The sequence below is a fragment of the Schistocerca serialis genome, chromosome 3 (assembly GCF_023864345.2).
Source record: "Schistocerca serialis cubense isolate TAMUIC-IGC-003099 chromosome 3, iqSchSeri2.2, whole genome shotgun sequence".
Lineage (NCBI taxonomy): Eukaryota > Metazoa > Arthropoda > Insecta > Orthoptera > Acrididae > Schistocerca > Schistocerca serialis.
Window position 1 is genome coordinate 577,482,647 of NC_064640.1, and position 16,083 is coordinate 577,498,729.

Genomic DNA, 16,083 nt, shown 5'->3' on the forward strand with positions numbered 1-16,083 from the left:
AGTGCACACCATCCCCTGTGGGGGAGTGCCACTTTGACAGGTAGGGGTCTTCTAATCAACCATCTTATTACAGACTATGATTTGTGTATCCTCAGTGATGGTTCCCCTACCCACTTCAGCACTGCTCACAGCATCTTTTTTGCTATCAATCTCATGATCATCTTCCCTGCTCTTCTGGCTTTCCTATGTTGGTCTCCCCATGAGGATCATTGTGATTCTATCATTCCTCTGCTGCCACCAGGCAGACAAGCCCACATGGTTGGCATTCTGCAGAGTCAGTTGTCCTTTATATACTTCAAATGTGCACTTTGACACCTCTCTCTCGGATTTCATTGATACTGTTGTTCAAGACATCTCAGCCATTTTTCTTCATGCCACTGGCACTGCTATCCCCCTACCCACAGGTCCCCCTCATTGTCAGCTGGTACTGTGGTGGACCCAGGATGTAGCAGTCACTATCCAGGACCACCGATGGGCACTGTTATGATTAAAATGACACCATTCCCAGACCAACCTGATCACATTTAAGCATCTCAGTGTTAAGGATCACTACCTTCTTAAGCAGAGTAAAAGGGAATGCTGGGAGTGCTGTGTTTCCTCCCTGGGGATGTATGCCACTTCATCACAGGTTTGATCCAAGCCCTATAGCCTTCTGAGCCACCAGCAACAATCAACTGTCCAGGGTTTTATCCTACAGGGTGCTCTGTGTACTGATCCATCGGTCCTTGCAGAACGCTTTGCGACATACTTTGCAACAGTATGGGCATCCCCTTCCTATAGTGCTATCTTTCTCTGGCAGAAATACTAAGTTGAACAAACCCCCCTCTGTTTCATCTCTCATGAAGCTGAACCCTTTAATGAATGCTTCACTGAATGGGAATTCTTGCAGGCTCTTACCTTTTCACATGACACGGCCGCAGGCCTAGATTCCATCTTCAACCAAATGATCCAACAGTTGGACACTACCCAGAGGCAACATCTCCTCAGGGTCTTCAATCACATCTGACTCACAGGTGTCTTCCCCTCACAATGGCGAGACAGCATAGTTATCCCGACCTTAAGCTTGGGAAGAACCCAACATCTCTCGACAGCTATCACTCGATTAGCCTGACCGACATACTTTGTAAACTGCTCGAGAGGATGGTTAGCTTATTATGTTGGATACTCTAATCTCAGGGCCATTGGCCCCATATCAGTGTGGCTTCCAGGAAGGACGATCTACAACTGACCATTTATTCAGATTGGAAACAGCAATCTTACAGGCTTTTACTAATTGCTGACACATTGTCGCAGTCTTCTTTGACCTAAATAAGGCATATGACACAGCTTGGTGCCATCACATTTTAGTTACCCTCCATAACTGAGGCTTTTCAGCCCCTTTCTTATTTTTATCCATGAGTTCTTATCCTGCTGGCTCTTCTGCGTTTGAGTTGGCACTTCACTTAGCACCCATTAGATCCAGCAGAACAATCTCTCGGTGGGTTCTGTGTTAGATGTAATACTCTTCCTCATTGACATCAATGGGCTTGTAACCTCTGTTGGGCCTCTGATTTCCCCAGTATTGTATGTTGATGATTTTTCCATCTGGTGCAGCTCCCATTCAGTAGCATATGCCAAACACCAGCTCCAAGACACCATCCGATGGGCCTCTGCGTAGTTCCTCTCCCATGGCTTCCAGCTTTCTTCCTCCAAAACGCTGGCTATGGTTTTTTTGCTATCAACTCACAGTACACCCTGATCCAGAACTTTATTTAGGCAACCAGTGCCTAGATGTTGTAGTACAGCCCTGTTTCTTGGGCCTTAGTTTTGGTAAAAAGCTGACATGGCTTGAAGACTATTTGCACGTGGAAACGTAATGCTCTCCACCTCCCGGCTCACACATTTTGGGGTGCAGAACATGGTACTCTTCTCCATATTTAGCATGCTCTGGTTTCTACCAGATTAGACTATGGTTGTCAGGCTTATGGCTCAGCAGCTACATCCACTCTGAAACTACTTGACCCTGTTCATCATTTTAGGGTGCGTATGGCTTTTGGTGCCTTTCACTCTAGTCCTGTCGACAGTCTCCTCGCAAAAGCAGGGATTCCCACTTTACAAATATGATGCAGCCAACTCCTGGTTTCTTACACAATCATTATTCGATGATTCCCTGACTATCCTGTGCACCCTGTCCTCTTTGCAAACATGGGATTTTTCCCTCCTAATAACTGCTCTTGGATGGGATTGCTAGTTGGAATGCATCTCACTCACTTTCCTCTGTCAGGATCTCCATCAACACCCACTGGAATGCGTCCTTGTGTATTTCTTCATGCACCCCCCCCCCCAACACACACACACACACACACACACACACACACACACACACACACAAACCCGTAGATGGTGCCTTGACCACAGATTAGGACCCACCTATTTCAGGGTCCTAAAGTCTATGTTACCCCTATCGTATTCTGAAACCTAGTATGTTCCATGCCTGAAGAGTGCCAGGGTGCTACAATCTTCTTCACTGATGGTTCTAAAACAGTAAATAAGGTATGATACACTTTTCTGTCTCCTACTGGAATGGAACACCATTTACTACCAGTATCATGTAATGTGTTCATAGCAGAGCTGCTAGCCATTAACAGAGCCTTCCATTTTGTTTCTCAGGCCTCCTTCCACACTGTTTTAATATGTATCAATCCAATTAGTAGCTTCAAGGCTATAGACCGATGCTACTCTCATCACCCTTTTTGTCTTTGCTATCCATGAACTCCTCTCTGCTCTTGGCTGTGCTGCCTGCTCCATTGTCTTCCTTACAGTCCCAAGTCATGTGGGCATCCCAGGGAATGAACTGGTTGACCATTTGGCTAGAGAGGCAGATACTTACCCCCCTCCCCATTCCCTCTCATGATTCCAGGTGCAGATATGTGGATACACATCAAATCTGTCTTTGCCAAAAAGTGGAATGACAACTGGTGTGCTACTGCTTTCAGTAATAAGCTCCACACAATTGAGGAGACTACTGCAGTTTGGTGCTCTTCCTTCCACTCATCTTGGAGGGAGTCCACTATCTTATTCTGTCCATGCATTGGTCATCCTAGGCTCACACATTGTTTTTTCTTGTGTAATGAGCCAACCCCCTTAATGTAACTGTGGAGCCAGACTGACGGTATACCATATATTGGTGGAATGTCCCCTTCTTTTGACCCTTCATACTAAGTATAGCCTTCCAGATCCCTTGTCTTTAATTTTAGGAGACAATTCATGGATGGTAGAACTTGTTGTCAGTTTCCTACATGAAAGTTGTTTTTATTTTGAGTTATAAGGTTTTGCTTTGCTCCTGGAGTGGGGACAGGGTTGTTGTTGTTGGGGTGTCTCTTCATCTTTTCTGGGTCTGGGACCCATGGCCACTCCCCCATGCAAATACTGCTCTTTTATTCCTCTGCTGCTCAAGGTTTTAGATTTGGCCTGCCCTTTCTGCCGTGTGTGCTTTAACTTTCTCACTTTATAGCTTGACCCCTCTGACTGAATGTGCCCACTTTTAGTGGACCCTCTAACTTACACAAGTAACTTTTGAATCGCAGGACTGATGATGTCACTATTTAGTCCCATAACCCCCTCAGTCAATCAGTCTCATCCTGGTGTACAGCTACCATGTCATCTTCTGACAGTGATGACATTCAGATGCAGTATGGAGGTGAAAGTAAGCACATGGATCTCCCGATGAGTGTCTGCTTCCCAGGCTTTTCAGTCAACACTATTAACTATCATTACAAGGCTGTGTGCACCCCTTTCTGGTACTTCAATGAAGAAAAAAATTCCTGAACTAGAGAACACTTCACAGCAGTGGGCACACTTAATACTCAGCTGTTGATTGATGCTGTTAACTATTAATTACAAAAATATCAGATCCTAAACATAAAACACAAACAAAGATTTTGTAATCAATCTGTGAAAGTGCTGGCATCTAACTTATTGAAGTACAAGGATGTGCTGAAAATTAGTGCCTCTGAAATTTTTTAATGTGAACACTCTTAAAGCTTTTTTGGTTAAAACAAATTTTATTAACACTCTCCATCTTTAGTCTTCAAGTCTACATGTTTATTTCTCAACACAGTCATTCTAATTGCTGAGAGACCTCATTGTTGATACCAGCACTGGAGCATGTTTGACATTGTTGACAGAGCCACAATCACACCTCTCCTTGCACTGCTTCATTACTATCAAAGTGAGGTGCTCAAAGGGATGCTTCAAGTTGTGCAAACAGATGAAAATTGGATGAGGCCACGTTGATGCTGTATGGAGAATGATGATAGTGAACCCAAAGCGTAGGACTGTTGCAGATGTTGCAGTGCTTTTGCGTGGTCTGGCACTGACATTACAACGTGTCATTTCACACGCACCAAAATAGCTACATTACACACCATCATGTTACATGCTACAGTTCAGAGTTGTCTAGTGGCAGATGGCTGCAGATGAGTAGATATGGAGAGTGAAGATGTAGAATGTTAATAAAATTTGTTTTATGTAAAAAGCTTTAAGAATATTCACATAAAAAATTTGAAGACATTACTTTTCAGCATGCCTTCATATTATTCACTCATTATAGCAATATCTAAAAGAAATATCACAAAATCAATGAGAAAATATCTTGGCCTGGCAGTGGTTTTTGTACCAAAAGTGCACTTTTATGCAGCCCTGTGGTGACTCCTTCCATCATATCCAGCTGTAGCAATAGACAACGGGCTAGACAGACTGAAAAACAGTGATCAACCAAGCTCTTGCCAGCCCAGGTATCACCACAGCTCCCAACATTCTCGCTGGTCACTTCTGCTAGAGGTAGAGCTTAGATGGCCACACTTTCTAGATGTCCCACTTGTTGTACCATCACTCGAGCAGTCTCTTCTTCCACTTCAGTAAGGCAACAACTCCCAGCCATGCTCTCAGCAGCTCATCCCACAGAACACCACTTGGCTCACGTCGTCATCTGGCACACTTTGCCAGAGTATGCGTGAACAGCAGTCAGTGTTTTGTCATGGTTTGTTTAACAAGAAGAGTGCTGCTGTGTTTTCCATGCCACCTTCCCAAGCTGTATTTCCTCAAGGTGCTTCCATTGACTGCGGCTGTACAAAGCCTGATACAGATACCTACTACCCTCCTCCAAAGGATAACTGTATCTGTTGATAATTACTGACAGATTTATTTGCTTGCTGGAGGCCACCCCTATCCCTGCCATTTCAGCTGAAACTGTGGCTGCTGCCTTTGTTCGGACTTGGGTGTCCTGCTTTGGATGCCCACACATCACTACAGATTGTGGCAACCTGTTCCCCTCAACTCTCTTCAGATCTCTGACAGCCACCTGTGGCTCCAGTTTCAACCATACCACCAGCTACCACCTTGCAGCTAACGGCATGGTGGAACATTTCTACCATACACATAAAGCCACCCTCACATGTTATTCTTCTGAATGTTCCACTGCTGTACCCAGATCACACACAGAACTGACCTAGGAACTTCTGCCACCAAGCCAGTATACAGACAGCCACTCGCCATTCCTAGATTGCACCACCCATTTACCACCAAGTGACAAGGAACAAAGGCCATAAGCCATTCGTAGTCTGCCCTGTCCAAAGACTCCACCGTGAGTGAGGGCCTTCCTTGATTAAGCAGTAGTAACTTATTAAATTTTACTGTAGTTGTTAGCCTTTACGAATGATGTATTCGAACCAGATTGCATGGCTTTTCTAGCATACCCCACTATTTATTGTTATTTTTCTTGATTAGCACCCCCAATATAGGAATGTATGTTCCTTAGGAGCATGGCAGGGGACCTAAATCATTCCTTTAGCCCCAGTTTAGATCTGTGTACTTTGTCCTACATGTCTTTGATGAGTAGATAATATTTACACTTCATTTTATGTGTCATTTGTTCAGAGGGTGTTGGTTAGTCCCAAGCAGTATGTCAAATCTAAATAACTTGGACAAAAGTTGCTTTTCTCTTACATTGCCTGGAAGTGAATTATCAAAAACAGCCTATTGACAGATCAGACCCTCCAAAGAGGATCACCTTTAGCTGCTAGTCATTATTAATAAAACTTCTGACTATTTCGCATGGGAAATTATTTATTACAGTTTCTTGCAAAGTATTTGTATAGTTAGTATGCACCCAGGTTCTGAGATAGCAATGTCTGTCCTTTGTTGACCCCATTATGGTATTTACCAGTTATTCTAAATGTTGTGATGCAATAGACATAACAACTCATTTTATATTCCAGTAAATATTAGTCATAGGCAGTCCACTTGATGGAATCAGCTTTTTTAAGTGCAACATCAGTGGCTTCTATCCTCTGTTTTTATAAGTGTTTAATTTCTGGCATGCTGTGTTGAACCCATGTGTCACCTGCAGTAGTCAATCATTGTATAAAGTCAGTTGGGTTCATTTCAAACCAGTTCAAACTGTTGACTAGCATCAACAAATATGATACTCATCTTGTGGGAAGTCTTTGCATGGCCTATTCTTCTACAAAAGTGTACTGCATTATTTCTTCCAATTTGCCTGAGGTGGTAGCTATTTTATATGCTTTTATTCTTTGATCATCCATTTTCTTAGTACTGACATTCTTGGTGTTATCACCTGTGATTGCAGTTTTGTGACTGACACCATATGGGTCATATTCAAGAAAGCATGTCAATGATATAGTTCATTTGCCCATATTTTAACTATTGAAGTTTGGGGAAGACTTCTTATACATCTTATAAATCTTCAGTAACTGAGGCTTCAGCTGACGGAGATTGCAGTTATGTGTGTGAGTTGCATTTACGTGTGTGTGTGTGTGTGTGTGTGTGTGTGTGTGTGTGTGTGTGTGTCATCTATTTTTGACAAAGGCCTTGTTGGCCAAAAGCTTTTATTGTGACATTCTTTTGTTGTGCTTATCTGCAACTCAGTGTCTCTGCTATTTGGTGAGTAGCAACTATCCTTTTTATAATATTGTTCAGTATGTTTACATGCTTTTTCATTGGCAATAAATGCTTCAAGAGAAAAAGTAAATCTTGTTTTCAGATGTGAATGAACACAAATTTAATAGTTTTAAAAAATTGTGATAACTGAAAAATATTTTCCTTGTCTTTATATGTTACTTGTTTGGAACCAAACTTTTGTAGCAGGATTAATTAATACTTGTGAACTATCTCATTTTAGGATTTTCTTGAAATTTCTCTTCATTTATGATGATCTCATTTACAGGGGATGGTATAGGTGATGATGGTAGTGATATGAATTTGGGAAGATGCCCTGTTGGTTACAAATATAACATATCTTCACAACTGTGTGATGGTAAGTACAAGCTCAGTTCAAGATACTCCAAACAGGTGTTAGTTTAATACATAAAGTATAAAAAGTAAATCATAGGTTAACAAGTTTTGGTGCCATGAAAACTGTAAGAAGCTTAATATGAATGGTCCTGCACTACATTTCATCATTATTTGTTGTGTAGTTATATTGCCTTTGCTTATTTTTCACTTGAATTAATTACACATGATGTATGCTAGGCGGAACCAGATAATACAATTCTAAAAACATATAATTTTGATTTGTTAATATATGGTCATTTTGTATGTAATATGTGCTCCAAAAAAGGCATAAGAGTTGGTTTATGCTCCATCTGCAAACACCGGTATTGTGGTAAATAAGATAAGGTAAATCTCAAGTGTAGAAATAACACAGAACTGTTGAAATGTTACACACGCATAAAATGCATACTGGAACACAATCTAACAAATTCTCTGACAGCAAAATAAGAGGTAATGAATATATTATCAAAGAAATCTGAAGTAGTACAGGAAAAATTGTCTGTCTCAGAAGGTTATCAACTGGTGTGCTGTTTTTGTGTACCTCATATAGGGTTAGAAATGTGAAATAGAAAACATTCAAAATTTTAAACAATTAACAAAATCCAAGTGCTGCTAATGACAGGACATTATAGTGAAGAGACAAATGAGACACCTATTGCCCACGAAGTAGGATGCCTGTTGTACAGGGACAGAGGGGGAAAGCTTTGTCGCCCCACAGTACTATCCCAGGCACAGCTCACTTTAGCTGCTGATAGCTGTTAGGAGTCTGGAGATGTTCAATGAAAGCCACAGACAGAGAAGATGAGAAAGTTACCACACCACAGGAGGGACTCAAAGAGTCATTGGCAGATGGGACTGAGATGTGCCAGTACGTGTTATAGCTAGCTGTAGGATCACATACAGTTCGGAGGCAAAAGGAAGTTCTCAAAGACCAAGCTGTCAAAATGACATATTCGCTGGTCACAGAATTTTTAGGTATCTGAAAAAATACTACTTGGCACAAGAAAAGAATGCTTTCACAGTAAAACTTTCCTGGCAAGTGTATGAGTGATCTTAGTGCACAAAAAGAGGACATTATGAAATATCTGTGAAAACCATTGCAAAATGAAACAGTTTACCAGAAGCATATCCTGAGATGACTCATCAGATGTATGAAGACACCTGCGAGTGCAAGGGGAGAGATTCACTTTGTTTGATAGATTTCACTGCAAAATTTGAGGGTAGACTCTTCAATGCGAGCCTTCATGGAAGGGACTTTACCACAGTTCACACAACATTCAAGAATTTGATTTGCTGCACAGTGACAGTCAGAGGGAGACATTTGCACTAATGCTGGAAATCTGTCTCTGCCAAGGCTATAGACACTGTGGACCACGTCATGCAGCCACTGAGGAAATCCCAGCTGACTCCTGCACACAAGCTGTGGTGCTGAGAGATGGCTAAACAACACGCACTCCAGCATTCCACATCCCAGTGTTCTGTTTGTCTCAGAGTAACAATAACTAATGATCCTGGAAGCAGTTCAAAGAGTTTTCACTAATATAATGACCATATTATTATTGTTTTATCATTTTAATCATAGGGGTGGAGATATATTAACTTTTTCATAAAGGGTACCTGAACTTCATAGCTGTGGCCCAAACATAACATACTGTGAAAATAAACTCTAATTTCATTTCGGGACTTGATATCCCTAATCCCTTTATTTATTATTACCTTGCAAAATCCACACTCGGATCTGCCTCTATAGCCAAGAGGTCAGGGTGTCTGCCTGCCACATGAAGGTAGTTTTCCTTGGTGGTAGGACAGGAACAGATGCATTCAGCCTCTGTTCCTTGAATGAGAAGTAGCAGCTTCAAGCTCTGGAAAGCTGACAACAGCTGTGGGAGCATTGTGCCTTCCCCAAACCCTCCTTACCATATCCAAATGACATCATATTGCAGAAGATGATGTGGATGCCAATGGAAATGATTGTGGAGTTACTTTCTTTTAATGTCTCCCTTAAGTGGAATTATAACTTAAAGTCATTCACTAAAAATGAGTCTTGGCTTGAGCAAACTCCATTACTTCATAAATAGTTCCCAACATGGAGTCTAACTAAATCCTTGGCTACATCATATACTAATAAATGTGCAATAAACAGTTCCAAAGCTTGGAGTCATGTCTGTTTCTGGTTAAACCCAGACTGTCCCATAACAATGCAACCAAATTCCACAGACTCAAACTGCTTTATCAACTAATCCTAAAACAATGTAAAAGAGGGTAAGAAATTTTTTGGAAACTAAAGTCATATGTGCAGTGCAAGCAAGCTTTTTCTAAACTTGCATATAATTTTTCCCATGACTGCATAGATATAAGTTTTTGGGCTAAAACAGTCCTAAAACTGGATTCTCATACCAAATTATTTACCATTACTGACACCAACCATAATACTACTGGCATTTCAACTTTATCATGCTACCAATGGGGAAATCATAGCACAGTAAGTTTATGGAAGAAATGAGAATACATTTATTGCCACAGAAATGCTTATTATTGCATATTAATACACTGCTCATATTAGGATTGTTTGGGTTTCAGGGAAAATGGTTTCAGCTTGTACATCTACATGTATTCAGTAACCTACATTGAAGTGCATGGTATGACATGTTAGGGTTTTTCACATTTCAGTCACAATATGGACTGCAGGAAGAATGACTGCTTAAAAGCCTCCATATGTCCAGTTATTTGACTAATGTCACTATCCTAAGTTTTACCAAAGACAATATATTCCATAGCAGCTGATAAACAGTTTATTACAGGGATGTTCAAATGCCCCACTGGATGGTAAAAACACTAAAGCTGCTGCACAATGTCAAAGACTGAAGACAGATATATGGATTCAGATGTGTCCTTGATTGAAGGCCATCACCACTCTGTAGAAATTAATGGGCATAGTCACAGATGATGTAAAGTACAAAACTGTACAACATACTCTGCAATACAAGAGTGTTATTCTACTTTCCTATACCGGAATGTCAAAACTGTTAAGATTTCTACTTTATTTACATTGAATCTCTGCACTATACTTGCATTGATCTGCTGTTACTTGAAACTTGCATACTGAAAATATTTGCAGGAGCAGGACTCAAATCCAGAACCTTGCCTTTTGTAAGCAATACTATTATCAACTGAGTGATCCAAACTTGTCCAGTAAGATATACAGCAGCCATGCCTGGATGGTTCAGAATTATCTGCAAAAGCTCAGGTCCCAGGTTTGAGCCCTGGCCCAATACACAGTTTTAATCTGGGAATATGTTCGAAACAGTGTAGTAGGTTTGATCCCTGGCCCAAGACACAGTTTTAATCTGAGAATAAGTTCAAAACACTGTACACTCCACTGCAGAGAGAAAGAGTACTTATTTTATACCTTTATTTACAAGGTGAACAACTTTGCTTCTGCCATTTTTTCCCCAACATTTGAGGCTCTAATAAAACAAATTGGTTACACATGTATCATTCAAAGTATTTTCCATCACTGGCCATTACTTTCTCCCATCTTTCAGGCAGTGTATAAATTCCACGTCGAAAAAAAATGTTCATTTTTTGAAGTGATCCACAAATCGATCCAATTTGTGACTTCTTCATGAGATTGGAAGTGTTGGTCGGTCAGGCCATGGGCCATTGATTAAAACAGGTGATAGTCAGAGGGACCAATGTCTGGAGAATACAGCGGGTGGGGTAGGACTTCGTATTTTAATGTTTGCAAGTACATTTTGACCAGTTTTGCAACATGGGGTCGAGCGTTGTCATGCTGCAAAATCACTTTATCGTGCCTCTCGCTGTATTGCGGCCATTTGTCTTTTAATGCTCTGCTCAAACACATTAATTGCATTCAATAATGAGCACCTGTGATTGTTTCACTTGGTTTTAACACCTCATTGTACACAACGCTGAGCTGGTCCCACCAAATGCAGAGCAGGATCTTGGAGCCAGGAATATTTGGTTTGGCCATCGACGTGGAAGCATGGGTGGGATATCCCCATGTTTTTTTGCATTTAGGGTTCTCATAATGAACCCATTTTTTGTCCCTGGTCACAATGCGATTAAGAAATCCCTTCTGTTTTTGCCTCTAAAACAACTGTTCACAAACACCGTTCAACGTCTCTTGGTTTCAGCTCACACGGGACCCAAGTTCCTTCTTTCTGAATCATGCCCATAGCCTTGAGAGATTTTGAAATGGCTTACTGTGTTTCCCACTAATCATGTCATTTCTTCTTGAGTTTGACGCAAATCTTCACTCAGCTATGTCTCCAATTCTGCATCTTTGAAAATATTCTCTCTTCCACCACTATGCCGGTCTACAACATTAAAATCACCATTCTTGAAGCATTGAAACCACTTACGACACATACTTTCACAAATAGCATCCTTACCATACATACTTGAGAGCATTAGATGAGAGTCAGCCGCTGTTTTCTTCATATTGAAAAAAAACAGTAACACCTCCCACAAATGACGAGAATTAGACTCGTAAACTGACATTTTCAGTCGAGAACAACTCTATGATGCAGACACAAATTGACTAATGTTTGAATGAGGTTATGTTGACCAAAGTCCAAGCTAACTGCCTGACATCTGCGATCTGTTTCTTTCGACTGTTACTTACCTGGCATCTGTTGGCAAATGGCGGAAGCAAAGTTGTACACCTTGTACTTCTGTCATTTTCTATTTTTCTCATTTGATTTTCCTTTTTTCTATTATTTGTTCTTTTTCTGCATTTACTCATATTCTGTATGTGGCCCTCTTCTTTTCTTACTGTTTTTCTTAATTCTGTAGTTTATTCTGTAGTTTCGTAATGGCTCTTTTTCATTACTCCATATATTTGCCTTTTCTTAAATACACTTATACTTGAAAAAGGATTTACTCATAGTTTTACATCTAAATTAGACTATACTTGTCAAAGCCTTCCCTTTGCTACTTCTGTGTTACAGCCTTTCATCTTGCCGTATACCATGATGTGTAGTGACACAGTGGTTTTGGGATATTGGTCTCCCATTTGCAAGAAGCAAGTTTCAGATCCCCATCTGATCATCCAGATTTAAGTTTTCAAGTGAGGTGACACAGTAGTGAGACACTGGGTTTGCATTTGGAATTATAGCAGTTCAAATTCATGCCTGAAAATTGAGATTTAAGTTTTTGTGGTTCCCCTAAATCATTTAAGGAAAATGCTGATAAAATTCCTTTGAAAAGGACAGGACTGATTTCCATTCCTGTACGAGCATGTGCTCAGTTTCTAGTGACACCATGATCAACAGGATGATAAACTGTGATTTTTCTTTCTTCCTTATATGTAGGAGAGAGTAACAGACTCACTGCTGATTGTTTATGAGATTCCTACCACAGCAACAGCCCATCATAGAGTGATCCTAGTAATGCCTTTTATTCTTTTCATCTTTGTCATATTGTTTTCTTATTTCAGATTCCTGATGAATCAGGCAACTGAGTATGATTCTTGAAGCCAATAACATAACTCTTGTAATTGATTTTTAAAATGGTCTTTGTTTCCCTGTGTGACGTATTTACTCAACATAACAATACTTAGTCAACAGTTGTGTGTGTGAGTATGTGTGTCTATTGTTGAAGAAGGCCTTAATGGTTGTGAAAGTCTTTTTGTTGTGCGTATCTGTGACTCAGCATCTATGCTATATGGTGAGTTGCAACTTTCCCTCTCATAATATTGTTACATACCATCATGGATTTTCCACTGTTTTACTCAGTGTAAGCTAGCAGGGAAAGTGCACTGAAAATGATGTGACTATCACAGTCCTGCAAATCACATTCATTCTTATATATTAAGAGTAACAACACAACTGTTGCTTTCACAGCATTATCATGTCCATTGATTAAAGCAAATATACAGTATCACCCCATCACACACCTGGATGCTCAGTTTTGTTCATGTTACTACTCTGTAATTTTGAAAATGTCAGTCACTTTGTTATTCTGATTTAAGTAAAAATAACTTTAGGGAAATGTTGAGATTTTCCCTTTGAAAAAAACAATGTCTACGTCATGTGCAATTCACACACCATTTGTGGTCTGATTGTAATGGGTCTATAAGTGATGGGATATCAAACTTATATATTTCTTCATTTTTTCTTCCGTGCATGTGCCAAGTATGAGGAATAGTTAAAAGATTTAACTAGCACCTTGAAAAAAGGGAATAATAAAATAAAGTAAAAAAGGAAGTTTCTTCCCCCCCCCCCCCCCCCTCTCTCTCCCTGGCCCCCACAATGTTTCTTTTTCTCCCTTCCTCCCTCCCTCCCTCCCCCCCTCTCTCTGTCTGTCTCTCTCTCTCTCTCTCTCTCTCTCTCTCTCTCTCTTTCTCTCTCTCTCTCTCTCTCTCTCTCTCTCTCTCTCTCTCTCTCTCTCTGCTGTAGGTGCATATCTGCACTTCTGGTAAATATTGAAATACTTGCATCTCAGAGAGTGCCACTAGAGGATCCAAAGCAAAATGCCACAGCACATTAATAATTAAGTCTTCTGGATTCCTGCATCATTTTCACTGCTGCTGATATTGAATTACTGTAACAATATTCCACTTCATCAATATGCTGTGCTATTATCTGTTGGCTCCTCTATGGTGTGCAGTGGTACTGTGGCATTGGCATGGTAGATTCATTGTGTTCCAGAACTATACAGACATGTACCTGCTAACAAACTGAAAAATTATCATGTAACCTTTTTTTTAGGTTGTTATTAAAAATTCATGACTACCACTTGTATATAGCCTGCCAGTTGCTAAACACTTCCTTTGGTCAGAGCCACCTGTCTGTGAATAGATAACTGAATTTTTAATGAATTTTTTAGTCGCTAACCATTCTCATTTGAAGGCCAGACAAAAAGAGGTAAGATTGCAGTTACAGGAAACAAACTGGCAACTCATTGTGTTAACTTTTTCATATAACACTTTGAAACAATTAAATAAGAATCACCAGATCAATAGTCTATGGTTTGTTCAAGTTGTATGGCCCATTTTTTTGGTATTCAGTCAAAAATAAATTTATTTTTCCCACTGCAAGGGCTCTATATGTTGTTTGTCACTTTAAATCTATAAAAAACACATTATATCCCTTTTATTATTTGCCGCAGATTTCATTTCAAAGATCCTCCTCCCTGCAGTGTTATTGTCCACTTTGCACACGTTGTCATTCTAAGTGTTGTAGCCAACAGAATAATGGTATTAGAATTCCTCTGACATTTTAGGATCCATTTAGTCTAACCAAAAAAATTTTTGCTTGGTGTGGTAAGCTAAATGGGTTATATTGATTTTCTACTTAAATGCTAAGAGATTCCACCCTTTCACATAGTACTGCACTGGCCAGTCAGTTACAAAACATAATCTTAATGAAGACTGCATTTTTCATGAACAACAATGTATATCCCTTATTGTGAAACCAAATTTTTGATTTTGCAATTAATGTAATGCCCTTGTATCCCCTAACTTGAAAAGACACTTTTGTGTAGTAACCTCCTATGGACATGAGTAGATAAATAAAATATAAAAAATAATAAAAACAATAATCGACTTTCAAACATAAGGCACAAATGTTAGAAGTCACAATCCCAGGCACTGTGCCACCATTTCAGCTGAGATTATTGTGTCCTTAAGGGCATCTAAATTTCATCAAAAGCTTTGACCATTATTTTCTCATGAACAGTTGAGTATCTATGGATAAGCCAGGATACGTGTTCACATATTGTGACTCCTCTTCCAATGAGCAAACTTTCTGTGAAATTGGGTTATACCACTTGTCGTGTTCTCTTTTTGAGCCTTAAAGCAATGTGGTTAGTATGGAGTCAAATGAAGTCCAGGTAGCATTGTCCCTGCATGAGGGCTACCCTAATTGTCACATGTAAACATGAGATATAGGAATAGAAAGTAAATGAAAAGAAGTATGGGTGGGAAATCATGACAGCTAGCTGCACATGGCATTGTGCTATGCAGTGGTGAAAATTTGCGCTGTACCAGAACTCAAACCTGGATGTACCACTTCTCATGAGCAGCTGCTTAAATGCTCTGGCCATCTAGACATGATCCCTGACTGAATCAAATTTCTAACTTATCACATGATACAATGCAGCATCTCTCATCCATTAAACTCTCTGCTCACAAATTCTGATTCCCTCAGGATTTCGGACTATGTTCATGCATCTGCACTGCAACAAACATCGAGGAGCTGTTATCTCCTTTTGTAAATATGTGTAGATTCATGTGATGTCTGTTGTGTTGGACATATCTGACAAAACAGACACCACTCAGATACATACTAATTGTCACCCGTTGTTGAGGCTGGACACAGTAAAAAATCATTTGTTGACACGGCAGCAGCTCAGAACTACTGTCTTTGTTATGGTTCCTTGAAACTGCAGAAATTATTGTTATTACAATGGTGAGTGTCTTTTATATGTGTATATTAATTATTATTATGCAAGAGAGAGAAATGGCTGGTGTGTGAAATATTACAATCCATCTTTATTATTATTATTATTATTATTTCTATTTTTCTCAGACCTTAGGTCTGGTTAAAAATGGAAAGTGACGCGGACCTTCATCAAGCGTGACTTCCTTTTAACTGTACGGTATATGTTACATTGTATTTAGGAACTTTTGGGTTATTGAATATGTATCAATAATTACAGATTTCTGTAGTTGTTCATATAAGTTTGGATGTAGCTGTATTGTGTTGATGTACTGGTGGATATTGT

At 39.9% G+C, this 16,083-nt stretch overlaps 1 protein-coding gene across 2 annotated transcripts in view; it reads left to right on the forward strand.

Annotated features, from left to right (window-relative positions):
* Nucleotides 1-16,083, forward strand: part of LOC126470467 (fibulin-1-like) — a 660,942-nt gene that overhangs the window by 290,313 nt on the left and 354,546 nt on the right. For both annotated transcript variants that reach the window (XM_050098327.1, XM_050098328.1), the window contains exon 8: nt 7,226-7,315. In XM_050098327.1, coding sequence (XP_049954284.1) covers nt 7,226-7,315 — 90 coding nt within the window. The remainder of the gene's footprint in view (nt 1-7,225; nt 7,316-16,083) is intronic.